We start from the raw sequence: 16938 nt of genomic DNA, 5'->3' as shown, positions 1-16938 counted from the left end.
TATATAAAACTATATTGGTATATTAAAAACTCACTTTGATACTGCTAGAAGAACGTGTGGGTCGTGCTCGCACTTTTTCAGGGCGTCCACACTCTTCGTTTTTCGTTGAGGTCGAGGTTCCATGAAAATCGCCTCCGCCCAGAGCAGACCGGACGTGGGACATTCTTGCAACGCCTTGGCCATTAATGTGTTTGCCATGTCGCGAACGCCGCCGCTCTTCAATTCGTTCCGTATTGCTTCCAACCACAACTCCGCGTTCTTGGGATTCTTAAGTCTCGCTTTTTCTAAAACCGAACGCGCTTTTGTCACTTGATTCTTCCTGTGTTCCAATTGCGCCAGCAAACGCCACAGAGGTATAGAATTTGGACATTTCTTGATCTACAAAAATGTACAAAAAGATTAAAATTTCTTCGCACACACTTGCTCTTGCATCTCGATTTGAAATCAAAAGAGAATGAGAAATTGCTCACCGCTTGATTGTACGTTTCTATCGCTTTATCCAGATAACCTTGCTGCTCTTCAATTTGACCTTTCATTAACCACAACTTTGGAAAATCATCGAAAGCTTCGAGAGCTTCTTTCAAAAGATGTAAAGCCGCGTCGAGATTGTTAAGAGCCCATTCCAACTTGGCGCTCTTCATCATGACCCTCGGTGTTGGTGCGGATGCTCTAGCTTTTGCCAACAACCGTCGCGCTCTCTCGTATTCCGAATTTTCGGACTCGAGTTTAACCGCGGCCAGCCAAATTTCCTCGGAATTCGGATTAGCTTGAAAAGCAAGAGATAAGATACCTCTGGCTGCTGGCACATCACCCTGAAAAAAATCGTAAGGATAAGAGAAATTTGAAGAAACGAATGTTGGACAATTGACGATTGAGATCGACGAATTTAACTTACAGCCAACCACTTCGATTTGGCACCCATCAACCAAAGTACTTCGCTCTTAGGACAGTGAGCAACCGCTCTTTGTAGCAGCGCTTCTAGCGATTCTCTTGTACCGTACGTCTTTTCGAAGTAAGCCGCACGTAGCCAGATCGATTTCTTGCTAGGAAATGTTGTCAACGCATACGCGTAGACAGCTCTGGCGCATTCCAACGCACCTTGAAGAGCGCACTATAGAAACAAATTAAATTCTCAATATAAAATTACTTTCCGTGCATAGACGCATATACAGAGTGTCCCAGAATTGCCGTACAATAGCTCGTAGGCAGGTAGAAGAAGTAAAACTGAGTCGAAAAGTTCTGAACCATTTTTTTCTATTATTTATAATAAAGGAGTAATTGTTGAGTAAATCAGACCAATCAGCGCAGACCTTTAGCCAGACGCACGTCAGTGAGCCGCGCGCCTGGTGTGTGTGTGAGCGCTCACTGACGTGCGCCTGGCTAAAGGTCTGCGCTAATTGGCCTGATTTACTCAATAATTACTCCTTTATTATGCAGAGGGAGGAGAGAAGGAAAAGGATTGAAGGTTTGAGGTACAATAGATGGTACGGGAGGATTAAGAAGGAGTGCCGGGGTATTTAAAAAAGGGGTGGGGGGAAAGCAGATGTCAGAGGGTGGCTAGGTTTAGGTTGGGGAACGAGATGAGAGAAGATAGATACTGGGAAGGGGAGAAAGAAAGGGTGTGTAGAATGTGTGGATTAGTGGAAGAGGGGTGGAGACATGTGTGGGAGGACTGTGAGATATGGGGAGCGGAAGGGAATTGGGAGGATATGATTGAAGTGGTGCTGGGGGAGGAGGGGGAGGGTGAGGGATGGTTAAGGAGGTTGGAGGAATATAGGGGAATGGTGGGAGGACAGGGGGAAGAAGAGGAATGATTAGGAGGGAAGGGATGAAAGTTGAGTGAATGGGAGTCGGGTGAATGGATGTGTGGAAAGAATTGAGTAATTGTATGGATGAAAGTGAAGAGAGTGGATGTGAACCAATGGCGGAGTAACTGGATAGAGTTGATTGCCGGAAAGGGAGGTCCACATTGCGTAGAGTAGGATAAAGCGAATGTGTGTGTGTGTATATAGGTATTATTTTTATTTTATTTTTAGTTTAAGTTAGTTGTAAGGTTAGTCGTAAGAGTAGATATAAGCTTTTTTTGTGTGAGAGATTGTAACCCTAAGGGGAACCAATATAAATATATATCTATCTATCTATCTACTCCTTTATTATAAATAATAGAAAAAAATGATTCAGAACTTTTCGACTCAGTTTTACTCCTTCTACCTGCCTACGAGAGATTGTACGGCAATTCTGGGACACCCTGTATATTATTTTTATTATAAAAAAAAAACAAAGAAACTTACAGTTTCTGCATCTTCCATCCAAGTGTGTTTTCTATCCTCCTCTTCCACGCCAAAACCAATAATAGCTTTGACGATAACCTGACAGCAGTGAACAGCGCCTGCTTTCTCAGCTTCCATGGCTTCCTTAAACCAATGTTCCCTGTTGATTTCCACTCCGTTTGCACTCAACGACGATATAGCACGGTCGATTATCTTCTCCACCATGTGCTTATTGCCATTCGCTTCTTCTAATTTTGCAGCTGTCGTCCAAATTTGTCTGTCGGTTGGTATATTCTCTCGTGCCTTGTTCAATACTTTTCTCGCGTTGTCGTAAGTTTCCAATCTCGCAAGAGCGAGCCACAAATCAACGCTGGTCGGACAACATTCGACCGCGCGACTAAGCAAGATGCGAGCGTCCTCGGGCTCTTCCAATTCCACAGCCGCTTTCCACAATCGCACCGAATTCGGTATATGTTCCAACGCTTTTCGATAAACCTTTCTTTTTGCTTTAACCTCCGATTCCAAATCGGCAGCTTTTATCCAGATTCTAACGGACGTCGGAATGTGTCGGACCGATTGCGCTATTACCGCCTTTGCCGTGTCCGGCGGCTGCAGTCTCGCGGCTTCCAACCACAGATCTTCAGAAGTCGGATTTACCTCGCACCCCTTCATTATCAAATTTCTCGCCGCTTGAACCTTTCCAGTCACCTCTTCCAAACGCGCAGACGCGATCCAAGCGGGCGGATGATTGGGATTGGTTTCCCGAACTGATTTCAACAACAATCTGGCTTTCTTTATATCACTGTAAAAATTTAAAAAACAATCATATTATAAACAGTACAGTTATTGGCCTCCCAACAGTAATTGGCCATGTAGTAAAGAAGTACTAAATAAATACTATCATTATATTCTAAATTATAAACATTTTAATATCAATTAAGTTTTTCTGCTCCGAATAAAAGTAATATTATAGTATTTAAGAAGCTCAAAAACTTATTGTTATACGACAAACATTAGCCAACTGGCCAATCGCTGGTTTTAAAGTTATGAAAACCATATGACAGTCATTGGCCTCTTATTTTGAGTTATAGATACAAATGTAAGTAGGTTTGTTAGTTTTTAATGTGTTATAAATAAAATATTCATTACTACATCTTCATAAGTCGAAACAAAAAATTTATTATGTTAACTTTTACGTAAACAGATACTAACGGAACTCATATGGCCGATAACTGTCTATTTTTTGACTATAGGAAATATTTTATCAAATTTTGAATAATTTTTCAAATTTTCTAACAAATTTATTAGTTCGTTTGCAATTGTTATAGTTTGTTTGAGCTAGTATTACTGAAGATTTACTTCAAGTTGTTAAATTTAATTTTATAATTCACTCTATACAGGGTGATTCAGAACAACCCGTTATCTTTGAAAATACATATTCTTGACTAAATTCTACGACAACTTTTTATTTGGCAAAATTTTGTCTGTAGCTTACTTTTTGAGTTACTAATAAAAATAGTTGACGTACCACAAGTCGGATCCAAGAGGTAGGCAGGGGCGGCGCAACTCACCGTGATTGACAGTGATTTATGTGATGCACGGATTAAATGATACAAATTGCGAATGAGTAAATAAATAAGTAAGAGAAAAAAAGAGAGAGAGAGAGAGAGACAGAAAAAGATACAGAAACAATGCGTAGCGATCATCAGCTGATCGCGTCAGGCACCACACGTAATCGCCCGCGTCTCTGACGGTGAGTTGCGCCGTCCCTGCCTAACTCTTGCATCCGACTTGTGGTAAGTCAATTATTTTGATTAATAACTCAAAAAGTAAGCTTCAGACAAAATTTTGCCAAATAAGAAGTTGTCTTAGAATTTAGTCAAGAATATGTATTTTCAAGGATAACGGGTTGTTCTGAATCACCCTGTATAGGAAATATTTTATCAAATTTTGAATAATTTTTCAAATTTTCTAACAAATTTATTAGTTTGTTTGCAATTGTTATAGTTTGTTTGAGCTAGTAGTACTGAAGATTTACTTCAAAAGTTATTAAAAATTTAATTTTATAATTCACTCTATATAGTGCAGTTTTCCTTAAGTGGCCAATCACTGTATCTCTTACCCCTATATTCAATCATGTCATTCTCTGATATGCGTTATTACTTACTTTATATCACCACCGTAAGTGGGTATCATGCTTTGCAAATCGGTGAGATATCCTTTCGGATCGACCACAGTTTGGCCTTCCACCGAATCGGAAACCTGGTTAAGTTTGACATTCATCAGCGTGTTTCTGGCTTGTCCAATTTTCCTGAGATCAAGATCACCCGTGGGAGTTAACATACCGGGTGTAGCTACACCCGGCATCATGGAAGCCAGACCGCTGGACGGATCGATACTGGTGGACGTTTCGCCTCCCAAATTTCTGGCCAAGACGGAATCCGGCAACGGGGTGAACTTCTCCGCTCTTGGATTACGTTGTTTGCGATTTCTAGCATCTCCGACCTCGGGAACGTTTCTCCATTCGTCTTCGGTTACGTTGACCAGTTCTCTCTTCAAGTCTGAGAATTGCTGTTGAATCTTAGGACGTTCCTGACGATAACGTTCCAATTCCTCCCTCAGACGTTTCTCTCTGTACTCTTTGCGTTTCTCGTCCATACGTTTGTCGATAGCTTCGTAAATCGCATCCGCTTCTTCGTCATCTTTATCATAAGGATCCTAATGTATTACCACAGAATACTTTACTACGTTCGATACGTTGAGAACCCAAGATTTTAATTTATACGTACCTTGCTAAACAGAGAACCTCCGTATCCTGAAAACTCGTCATAATTGGAGTCGTTCAAATCTTCCTCATCTTCTTCCTCTTCTTCTTTCTTTTTTGCGCGTTTTGTAGGCGGAGCGTGTCTGTCATCTCTGTGTATTCAAAATAAACAACATTTGATATTTCATTTTAGTTTTTTTTTTTTTTTTTATTTAAAATATAAAGATAAATGTAACTTGTAACTCACGAAACGTCATTGGCATCTCGGGCAGGTCCGATATCAGACCGTGTTGTGAATCCGGTAGCTCTGAACAGAAAAGAAAAGAAAAAAAAGAAGAGGAGGTTAACTTGGTTTCTTTCACAAACGCCACGGTTGTAATTAATAAAATTTCACAAATGATTATTAAGAATAATTATTGATCGCATAAAACTCACCCTCTACCAACACCGGCAACATATCCCAAAGGCGCTGGTACGCCTAAAAAATGCTTTTTATTTCGCGTATTTAGAGAAGCTGAGGGCACCGCCATTTTGACATATTTTTTGGGGTTAAGTTTCGCTTGGTGCTCGCAACGATCGCGAGATTCGCGAGCGTAGGTCGCGTTCTTATAGCCCGTTTCTTATGGGGTGCGTTCAGACAACTCAACGGTTGAGAGATCGGGTGCGTTCAGACAACTCGACAGTTGCGCAACAGTTGAGAGATGATCACTTCTGATTGGATCGTACTTTTGGAACCGAAAGCAGATTTTGAAGAATAATCCTATCATAAGTGATGATGATCTCTCAATCGTTGAGTTGTCTGAACGCACCCTATGGTTTGGTTTGGTGCATATATTAGTTCACAGTCTATCTTTTTTTTAGACATAGATAAAAAAAAGATAGACTGTGAACTAGTGCAGCCAAAGTATGGAAAAAGAACAGACCTTGGGTGCGTTCAAACAACTCAACGGTTGAGAGATCATCACTTATGATAAGACTATTCTTCAAAATCTAATGGCGGTTCCAAAAGTATAATCCAATCAGAAGTGATTATCTCTCAACCGTTGTGCAACTGAGTTGAGTTGTCTGAACGCACCCTATGAGTTTGGTTTGATGCATATGGCCTGTTCTACAATACAGTCGTAAGCTGTAAGTCGTAAGAAATTGACCAATCACAATTGATTATTCCTCTGTACTTGATCTGTGATTGGTCAATTTCTTACGACTTACAGCTTACGACTGTATTGTAGAACAGGCCTATATATTAGTTCACAGTCTATTTTTTTTCTAATATAGATAAAAAAAGATAGATTGTGAACTAGTGCAGCCAAAGTATGGAAAAAGAACAGACCTTGGGTGCGTTCAAACAACTCAACGGTTGAGAGATCATCACTTATGACAGGACTATTCTTCAAAATCTGCTTGCGGTTCCAAAAGTACGATCCAATCAGAAGTAATTATCTCTCAACCGTTGTGCAACTGTTTAGTTGTCTGAACGCACCCATTGAGCTCAGTGTATATAAGAACGGGCTATAAAGCCTGTTCTACAATACAGTCGTAAGCTGTAAGTCGTAAGAAATTGACCAATCACAGATATATCACAGAAGAATAATCGATTGTGATTGGTCAATTTCTTACGACTTACAGCTTACGACTGTATTGTAGAACAGGCTTTAAGGGTCGTCTACAATGGAGAGTTGTAGGCCGTAACAGTAAGAAATTGACAAATCACAATCGATTATTCTTCTGTACTTTGTCTGTGATTGGTCAATTTCTTAAAGAGCCATCTACAATGGAGAGTTGTAGGCCGTAATAGTAAGAAATTGACCAATCACAGGTGAAGTACAGAAGAATAATCGATTGTGATTTGTCAGTTTCTTATTGTTACAGTTTAAAACTCTCCATTGTAGACGACCCTTAAGGCCTGGTTTATGCGGGCAAATAAGACTTTGTTTTGGCCTTGTTTATGCGGGTAATAACTGTTAATTTATGCCAGAATTAGTACAGTTTAACTATAGGATTTCAATGCTTCTGTTATATTCTGTTATGCTTCTGTTAATAAATAGAAATATTAAAATCTTAGGTCCGCATAAACCAGGCCTAATCCGTACCGGAAATGAAACCGAATTGAGAGTTTCGATGGAAACTAGACCAGTGACGCGCTGTGTACATTCCAAGATCCTACACACTTGTAACCAAAAACTACAGTACACGTGACGTGAAATATATAGCATTTTAGTAACCAAGAAATAGAATTTTTGAACATACCCCAGAAAGTCCTTCCCCTCCGCAGCCCCCAGGTCTTCTCTCCGATATACAAGCGAATTTGCCGTGTTCAGCTGATAAACTTTTGGGGGTTAGGGCACAAGTAATGATAATTCTGTGGTGTGTAGCGGAAAACTATCCTAGTTTTTTTTTTTAATTAAAATAACAAGAAGAAGATAAAACATCCGATTCGATGTAAGAGAGGATATGTAAATATCTCGTATTATTATTTTGCAAAGGAAACAAAAATTGACACCTGCCTGTAAAATAATGGATGGAATAACAATTCAATTGCGAGAAATCCAAAATTATGCGGCCTATTTTGAAGTTGACTTATTTCTTCGGCGGTTTTGTAAATAAATAAATAAATATATTGCAGCACAATGTTTTCTTCAAACGACAAAACTAGCATATTGTCGCCTACGACAATGCTTCACTATGATAAGAAATTTGGATATTGACAAGTAAGTTTTATACTAATAAAAAAAATTTATATAAATTATCTAGCACGTAAGATTCTTTTGCATATATATATATTTTAACCGCAAACTCGGTATGTTGAATATTTTTATAAATTTTCCACTTAAACAATTGAGATATATATATATATATATATAATTTTTTATATCTCAAGCAGACAGGAGGACATTAATGGAAATCGCATATTTGTTAATATTTTACACCTTGATTTGTGCTAATGAAAAATGTCGAACACGTTGATGCAACAATTTGTTCAACGACTCAAGTCGAGAAATGAAGACGCTCGCAACAAGGCGGCGCGCGACTTGTGCCTTTACGTCAAGAGAGAACTGCGCGAAGCGTCCCAGGAAGAGATCACAGCATTTATGGACGAGTTCAATCATCACATATTCGAGATGGTGTCGGCTTCCGATATCAATGAGAAAAAAGGTGGTATATTGGCCATAGTTTGTCTAATTGGCGCTGATGTGGGTAATTTTAATACGCGAACAGTGAGATTTGCCAATTATCTCAGAAATTTGATACCTTCCAACGATGTGGGCGTTATGCAGTTGGCCGCAAAGACGGTCGGAAAGCTGGCCCTGGTTTCGGGCACTTACACAGCCGAGTATGTCGAGTTTGAAGTTAAACGTGCCTTCGAGTGGCTCGGCGCGGACAGACACGAGGGCAGAAGACACGCTGCCGTGCTTGTGTTGAGAGAACTTGCCGTCTCCGTGCCAACGTACTTCTTTCAACAAGTCACGCCGTTTTTTGAATTGATATTCAACGCCATACACGACCCCAAGCCTGTTATACGAGAAGGTGCTGTTGAGGCTTTGAGAGCGGCGCTTGTGGTCACCGCTCAGAGAGAAACAACAAAGCAAATGCACAAGTCCCAATGGTACAAACAATGTTACGACGAGGTGGTGGACGGTTTCGAAGAGACGCATTCGAAGGAAAAGGGAATCAACAGAGACGACAGGATACACGGCTCGTTGTTGGTGTTGAACGAGCTGTTGAGATGCAGCAACGTTCAGTGGGAGCGAAACTACGAGGGTTTGATGGAGAGATTGAGCGGTTCAACGCAAAATGAAAACGACATACTTTATCTGATGCCACGTCTCAAGACAACGATAGTGTCCAAATGGACGGGATCCAATCAGAACACATCAACGTCCCAGCACACGTTGTATCCGGCTCACGAATCAGCTGTTTGCCGATGTCTGATGCAAGACAGATTGGACGACATTTATAACGACGTGATGAATCAAAAAATCTCCAGAAATCCGCACATACAACACGCGCTCATGATGTTGCTTCCTCGACTCGCCGCGTTCAACAGAGACAAATTCATAAGAGATCACTTGAAGGAATCGTTGGCGTATCTTCTACTGATCCTGCGAACACGCGAAAAAGATCGATACGCCGCATTCACGTCGATTGGTTTCATAGCCGTGGCGGTCGAGGACGCGATAAATCCGTATCTTCCGAAAATCATGGAAGTGATCAAAAGTCTGTTGCCATCCAAGGAAACACCGAGCAAGAAACGCACGTTCTTGGAACCCGCCGTGTTTGTTTGCATCACTCTGCTGAGTCACGCGGTCAAGCAAGTCATCGCTTCGGACGTCAGAGACCTGTTGGAACCTATGTTCCAAACGGGATTGAGTTTGATCTTGACAACCGCGCTCAGAGAACTGGCCCACAGCATTCCGTCTTTGCAAGTCGACATATCCCAAGGTCTTTTGCGAATGTTGTCTCAGGTTTTGATGCAAAAACCACTTAGACATCCCGGAGCTCCTTGGGTGGTTACCAGCCCGATTTCCACAGCCGACGACATCTCGTCGATAGTATTGGCACTTAAAACTCTGGGCACATTTAACTTCGACAATAATCCGCTGTTGCAATTTGTGAAGAGATGCGCGGATCATTTTCTAACGTCCGAACAAGCTGAGGTTCGATTGGAAGCTGTGAAAACTTGCTCGAGATTGTTGAGATTAACCCTGAATCAATCCGGTCCAACTGTAACCACCACCGTTTCGACTGTTCTCGGCAAGTTGTTGGTAGTAGGGATAACCGATACGGATCCGGATGTTCGTTTGTGGGTACTCGCGTCGTTGGACGATTCTTTCGACGTTCAATTGGCTCAAGCCGAAAATTTGTGCTCTCTGTTCATCGCTATGAACGACGAGATGTTTGAGATAAGGGAATTGGCGGTGCGTACCGTTGGAAGACTCAGCACCCTGAATCCCGCTTACATAATGCCGTCGTTGAGAAAAACCCTCGTTCAGTTTCTCACGGAATTGGAACACTCGGGAGTTGGACGTAACAAAGAACAAGCCGCGAGGATGTTGGACCATTTGATCGTCACCGCGCCAAGACTCGTTCGACCCTACATGGAACCGATCTTGAAAGTTCTCGTTCCGAAATTAAAGGAATCCGATCCGAATCCAGGTGTGATACTGGCCGTGTTGCGGGCGATCGGCGATTTGGCGGAGGTGAACGGTGCCGAGATGCAGCAATGGATGCCCGAGCTTTCGTCAATATTGTTGGAAATGCTGGTGGATGCCAGTTCGCCGGAAAAAAGAGGAGTAGCGTTGTGGGTGTTCGGCCAGCTGGTCGGTAGTACCGGCCACGTGGTAAAACCTTACATGCAATATCCGTCTCTGTTGGACGTTCTCATTAACTTTCTCAAGTCCGAACAATTGCCGATAATCAGGAGAGAGACCATACGTGTGCTCGGACTGCTGGGCGCGTTGGATCCTTACAAACACAAGATGAATCTTGGACAGATCGATTGTCAATTGGACACCCTCACCTCAATGGCCGATACCAAAATTGACGTGGAGAACACTCAAGATTTGACGACCAGCGAGATGCTGGTGAACATGTCGCCGTCCACATTGGAGGAATTTTATCCGGCCATCGCCATCACAACGCTCATGCGAATTATTCGCGAGCCAACTTTGTCTCAGCATCACACCATGGTTGTGCAAGCTGTAACTTTTATATTCAAGAGTCTCGGCATAAAATGCGTCCCTTACATCTCTCAGGTGATGCCAAGTTTTTTAAACGTCGTACACATGGCGGACATGAATTTTCGCGAATTCTTGTTTCAACAGTTGGCCGTTCTCATCGCCATCGTGAAGCAACACATAAGAAATTATCTGGATGATATATTTGTTCTGATCAAAGAATTTTGGACCGTTAACAGTCCGTTGCAGAGCACGTTGATTCTTCTGGTCGAACAGATTGCGATAGCGTTGGGCGCGGAATTCAAGATCTACCTGCCCCAGTTAATGCCGCCTATATTGAGGGTGTTGACGCACGACAGCAGCAAGGATCGCGCGGTAACGGTTAAGCTGCTCGTGGCTCTGCAGACGTTCGGCAGCAATCTGGATAACTATCTGCATCTGGTTCTTCCGCCAATCGTGAAATTGTTTTACGCGAACGATTGTCCGATAGCCGTGAACAAGGTTGCTCTCGAGACGGTTGATCTTCTCGCGGATACGTTGGATTTCACGGATTTTGCGTCACGAATTGTTCACACTCTTGTACGAACGTTGGATCAGTGTCCAGAATTGAGAATTACAGCCATGGACACGCTCTGCGCCGTTGTTATACAACTGGGCAAGAAGTATCAGATCTTTATTGTGCTGGTTCAAAAAGTTATGACGAAACATAAAATAGTTAATCCTCGTTACGACGTTTTGATAGACAAGATCCTGACCGATACAACTGTGGCGGACGGCGAGGACTTTCTGTTGATGAGGCTGCGACATTCGCGCAACAAGAATCGCGAGCTCTCCTTAACGCCTTCGGAAACAACAACGATCAAAAGACTTCACGTGTCGGCTTCGAACTTGCAAAAAGCTTGGACAGCGACACGTCGAGTGTCCAAGGACGATTGGCTTGAATGGCTGCGATGCTTCTCTATCGGTCTGCTCAAGGAGTCTCCGTCACCCGCTTTGAGGTCTTGTTGGGCGCTTGCGCAAACTTATGCGGTATTGCCGCGCGATCTGTTTAACGCGGCGTTCGTGTCGTGCTGGACCGAATTAAACGAGAACTCCCGATCCGAACTTATACAGACATTGAATCAGGCATTGATGGCACCCGACCTACCTACTGAGGTGACGCAGACTATCCTGAACCTGGCCGAGTTTATGGAGCACTGCGATAAAGGTCCTTTGCCATTGGACAACAAAATTTTAGGCGACACGGCTATGCAGTGTCGCGCTTACGCAAAGGCGTTGCATTACAAGGAAGACGAGTTTCACAAGAGCAGGAGCAGCAACGTGTTTGAGTCTTTGATCTCGATAAACAACAAACTTCAACAAAAAGAAGCGGCCGAGGGTTTATTGGAGTACGTTATGAACCAACACAATCAGCAGGATCTCAAGGTTCAGGTACGTTGGTACGAGAAGCTTCACAACTGGGACAAAGCGTTGCAGCTTTATCGGGAACGTTTGGAGAGCGATTCCGCGGACGTGGAATCTACGTTGGGAGAAATGCGTTGTTTGGAAGCTCTCGGCGAATGGGGCCAGTTGCACGAAGTCGCGACGAAACAATGGTTGCATCAAAACGACGAGATCAAACAGAGAATGGCGAGAATGGCGGCGGCCGCGGCGTGGGGTCTGGGTCAGTGGGAGAGTATGCAGAAATACGTATCGTTGATATCAAAAGATACTCAGGACGGATCATTTTACAGAGCTGTATTGGCGATTCACGACGAACAATATAACGTGGCGCATCAACTTATCGACAGCGCGAGAGATTTGTTGGACACCGAGTTGACCGCCATGGCCGGCGAGAGCTATCAGCGGGCTTATAACGCCATGGTGGAGGTGCAGAAATTGGCGGAGCTCGAAGAGGTGATACAATTTAAATTGGTACCCGAACGCAGAACGGCTATCAAGGCTATGTGGTGGGAGAGACTTCAAGGTGGGCAGAAAATAGTCGAAGATTGGCAAAAGATCATACAAGTGCACACCCTGGTGGTCTCGCCGCAGGACGACATGTACACGTGGCTCAAGTACGCCAGTCTATGTCGAAAGAGCGGTAGTTTAATGCTCTGTCACAAAACGTTGGTTATGCTAATGGGCGCGGATCCTTCGTTAATTCCGGATCAACCGTTGCCAACGACTCATCCCCAAGTAACGTTCGCTTACTGCAAGCATCTGTGGGTCGCGAACAAACGCGAGGAAGCTTACAATCAGCTTCAGCGATTTGTCCAGACTTATTTGCAGCCGACGACAGCGGCGATTATCAATCAAGAGGACGAAAAGCAACACGAAAACAAAAAACGATTGCTCGCCCGATGTTATCTCAAGCTTGGCGATTGGTTGGAAGCTCTGCAAGGCATCAACGAACATTCCATTCACGCGGTTTTGTCTTACTACGCCGCGGCAACCGAACACGATCCCACGTGGTACAAAGCTTGGCACGCCTTCGCTTACACCAATTACGAAACCGTTTTGTTTTATAAACATCAGCAGGGCAACGATTCCGTAACCGCGGAAGCAACATCCGGCAACGGAGCGCGTAACAATCTTTCCAGTTCGCAATATATATCTCAGTTTACTGTACCCGCGGTAGAAGGTTTTTTCAGATCCATTAACTTGTCAGACGGTAATTCGTTGCAAGACACTCTTCGTCTTTTGACACTTTGGTTCGATTACGGTCAATGGCCCGAGGTTTACGACGCTGTCGTCGAAGGCATTAGATTGATTGAGATAAACACTTGGCTCCAAGTCATTCCACAACTCATAGCCAGAATCGACACGCCCAGAGTGTTGGTCGGTCGTTGCATACATCATCTTTTGATAGATATAGGGAAGACGCATCCTCAGGCTTTGGTTTATCCGTTAACTGTGGCTTCGAAGAGCGCGAGTCACGCGAGAAAGACCGCGGCCAACAAAATCTTGAAAAGCATGTGCGAGCACAGTCCAACGTTGGTTCAGCAAGCAATGATGGCGAGCGACGAGCTCATTAGAGTTGCGATTTTGTGGCACGAATTGTGGCACGAAGGTTTGGAAGAAGCTAGTAGATTGTACTTCGGTGAAAGAAACGTCAGAGGCATGTTCGACACGTTGGAACCTTTGCACGCCATGCTCGAGAGAGGACCCCAAACTCTAAAAGAAACTTCGTTCAATCAAGCTTACGGAAGGGATCTGATGGAAGCTCAGGAATGGTGTCACAGATACAAAGCGTCTCGAAATGTCAGAGATCTGAATCAAGCTTGGGATTTGTATTATCACGTTTTTCGACGAATATCTCGACAATTGCCCCAACTTACGAGTTTGGAATTGCAATACGTCAGTCCTAAATTGCTCGTTTGCCGAGATCTGGAACTAGCCGTGCCGGGAAGTTACAGTCCCGGTCAGCCCATAGTGAGAATAGCAAGTATTCACAGTTCCATGCAAGTGATAACTAGCAAACAAAGACCTAGGAAACTTTGTATCAAAGGTCAGTTCTCTAGCTAGGGATGAAGTTTAGATTTATTTTGAAATAAATATATGTTTGAAACTCTGTATTTTATATAGGTAGCAACGGTAAGGATTACATGTTCCTCTTAAAAGGTCACGAGGATCTAAGACAGGATGAAAGGGTGATGCAGTTGTTTGGATTGGTGAATACCCTTTTGTTGCACGACCCCGATACTTTCCGAAGAAATCTAACGATTCAAGTAAGTTGTTGTTTGAAATCAATTGCAAACGAAGATGTGTTAAATTACAAGGTTGGGTAAGTTAAATTTTTTTTTTTTTATTTAAGTTAAGTTACAGTTAAAGGTCTTAAAAATTTTATTTAGTTAAGATCAAGGTTGGGTAAGTTAAATTTTTTTTTTATTTAAGTTAAGTTACAGTTAAAGATCTTAAAAATTTTATTTAGTTAAGATATAAGTTAATCCATAATGAAATTAATTGATCAAAAGTTAAGTTAATAAAAAAAAATAATTAACAAGTTAAAAGTTAAATTTTTTTTCACGATTTTAGTGTTTCAGTCTTACAAATAATTACACAAACATTTACAGTGTTTTAATCTTACATATAATGGAAAAAATAAATGTACACTTTATTTAGAAATATACTTTACATATATTTTATTATAAATTATATTGCGTTGGATTTTTTACGACCAGCGTTTATTGGCTCNATTCTCGAACACGTGCGAATTTATTCGCATATAAAACGAATCATTCTGAGCTTTGTGANTGGTCGAATTTTTCGGCCTATAAACATGTAAAATTAATTATGATCATACGACAAAAAAAATATGTTCCGTTTTGTATGCAAACAAATAAAAAATCTTATGGCTGTAGTAGATTCAAGAGAGTTGAAATAAAAAGTTACTAGTTACCGATAAAATATAACTAAATAAAGTTAAAAGATAAGAGTCTAAAAATATGTAACTAGATAAAGTTTAAAATTATTTAACTTTTTAACTTAACTTTTATCTTTTTAACTAAGACACTACCCAACCTTGATTAAATTTGCTTGCGGAATTTTACTTAAATGTTTTTTTTATTCGATTTTGCAGAGATACGCTGTGATTCCGTTGTCCACGAACAGCGGGCTTATCGGTTGGGTGCCGCATTGCGACACGCTTCACACTCTTATCAGAGATTACAGAGAGAAGAAAAAGATATTGTTGAATATCGAACATAGAATAATGTTACGAGTACGTATGTTCTTGTGTGACGGACGACTTTCACCGGAAGAAGAAATTCTCGAAATCCTTTAACGCACTATATATATCACTTCCACTTTTAGATGGCACCTGATTACGATCACCTCATGCTCATGCAAAAGGTTGAGGTATTCGAACACGCGCTCGAACATACGCATGGCGACGACCTGGCCCGGCTCTTGTGGCTGAAGTCACCCTCGAGCGAAGTGTGGTTCGACCGAAGAACGAATTACACACGCTCTTTGGCTGTGATGTCCATGGTAGGATATATATTGGGTCTCGGTGATCGTCACCCGTCCAACTTGATGTTGGATCGTCTTAGCGGCAAGATATTGCACATTGACTTCGGGGATTGCTTCGAAGTTGCGATGACGCGCGAGAAGTTTCCGGAAAAAATACCATTCCGATTGACGCGGATGTTGATCAACGCGATGGAGGTGACCGGTATCGAAGGAACTTATCGAAGGACTTGCGAGTCCGTCATGTCTGTGTTGCATCGAAACAAAGACAGTTTAATGGCGGTTTTGGAAGCGTTCGTTTATGATCCTCTTCTCAATTGGAGATTAATGGATAACACGGTACCCAAAGGCAAACGTTCGGACGCTCAAGGTATGAGCGCGAGCAGCAGTCAGGAACACGGGGATATGCTCGATTCTCTTACCTCTACATTACCAAAGAAGGGTGTGCCGTGTAGTATCGAAAATGGAGGTATGATATATATATAACATATCTTAGTAGTGTGTATAAATATTTAAAAAAATTAGAATTAACAAAATTCGTTTACATACATATATCCTTCTGCAAAATTTGCAGGCGATAACAATCAACCGGAAGCACTGAACAAGAAGGCTCTAGCAATAATAACAAGAGTCAGAGACAAATTAACGGGACGCGATTTTTCGCACGAAGAAACCCTAAGCGTTCGGCGTCAAGTAGATCTGTTGATACAACAAGCTACAAATAACGAAAATCTTTGTCAATGTTATATCGGATGGTACGTAATTTTTTAATGACACAGAAAGGTTTCGAAATGTTCAATTAGTTTATTTATTGCATATATTTTTATAAATTTAATATTTATATTTTTATGACATAACACTCATCTTTTTTGACATGTGTATATAAATCTATATCTAATTATAAAATTTGTCACAATTTTACAAGAAAGAAAAAAAAGATATACATACTTGCGTATGACTTATATAAAACCTTTATAAGATATATATATAGATATAGATATATAATATAGATATATATAGATATATACAGGGACTTATACCGGGGGATATGCAAAATACCGGTATTTTACCGATATTTTTGGGTAATACTATGAAAACCCTTATGCAAACCGAAATGCAGAAATACCGGTATGACGTCATACCGGTATACGATAATACCGGTATATTTACCTATATTTACCGATAATTTTTTCGTGATTTTTTCAAAGTAATATCTTAAAACTATAAGTGTTGTCATTATGTTGATAACACTTTTTAATAATATAATGTTTATAAAAAA

The 16938-nt window shown here is 41.6% G+C and overlaps 2 protein-coding genes across 5 annotated transcripts in view; one reads left to right on the top strand and one right to left on the bottom strand.

Moving 5' to 3' along the window:
- The window catches only part of LOC109859729 (pre-mRNA-processing factor 6), a 7316-nt gene extending 1729 nt beyond the window's left edge, over positions 1–5587 (bottom strand). Inside the window, exons 1-8 of one of the 2 annotated variants that reach the window (XM_020438261.1) lie at positions 5470–5587; positions 5282–5341; positions 5060–5186; positions 4438–4988; positions 2292–3072; positions 896–1111; positions 471–812; positions 35–378 (exon numbers count right to left, since the gene is read on the bottom strand). In XM_020438261.1, the coding sequence (XP_020293850.1) occupies positions 35–378; positions 471–812; positions 896–1111; positions 2292–3072; positions 4438–4988; positions 5060–5186; positions 5282–5341; positions 5470–5564 (2516 nt within the window). In that variant the 5' untranslated portion in view covers positions 5565–5587. Of the gene's footprint in view, positions 1–34; positions 379–470; positions 813–895; positions 1112–2291; positions 3073–4437; positions 4989–5059; positions 5187–5281; positions 5342–5469 lie in introns of those variants that run through there. The other variant, XM_020438262.1, reaches the window with a different exon arrangement.
- A 1728-nt stretch (positions 5588–7315) lies between these two features.
- Positions 7316–16938, top strand: part of LOC109859730 (serine/threonine-protein kinase mTOR) — a 10355-nt gene continuing 732 nt past the window's right edge. The window contains exons 1-7 of one of the 3 annotated variants that reach the window (XM_020438264.1): positions 7316–7398; positions 7518–7742; positions 7913–14199; positions 14277–14419; positions 15271–15411; positions 15504–16128; positions 16234–16414. In XM_020438264.1, the coding sequence (XP_020293853.1) occupies positions 7983–14199; positions 14277–14419; positions 15271–15411; positions 15504–16128; positions 16234–16414 (7307 nt within the window). In that variant the 5' untranslated portion in view covers positions 7316–7398; positions 7518–7742; positions 7913–7982. Of the gene's footprint in view, positions 7743–7912; positions 14200–14276; positions 14420–15270; positions 15412–15503; positions 16129–16233; positions 16415–16938 lie in introns of all 3 variants that reach the window. The other 2 variants (XM_020438265.1, XM_020438263.1) reach the window with 2 other exon arrangements.

Source organism: Pseudomyrmex gracilis, unplaced genomic scaffold (assembly GCF_002006095.1).
Source record: "Pseudomyrmex gracilis isolate BER0280 unplaced genomic scaffold, ASM200609v1 scaffold_280, whole genome shotgun sequence".
Lineage (NCBI taxonomy): Eukaryota > Metazoa > Arthropoda > Insecta > Hymenoptera > Formicidae > Pseudomyrmex > Pseudomyrmex gracilis.
The sequence above is the reverse complement of the archived record's forward strand: the minus strand, read 5'-3'. Positions and strand labels throughout refer to the sequence as shown.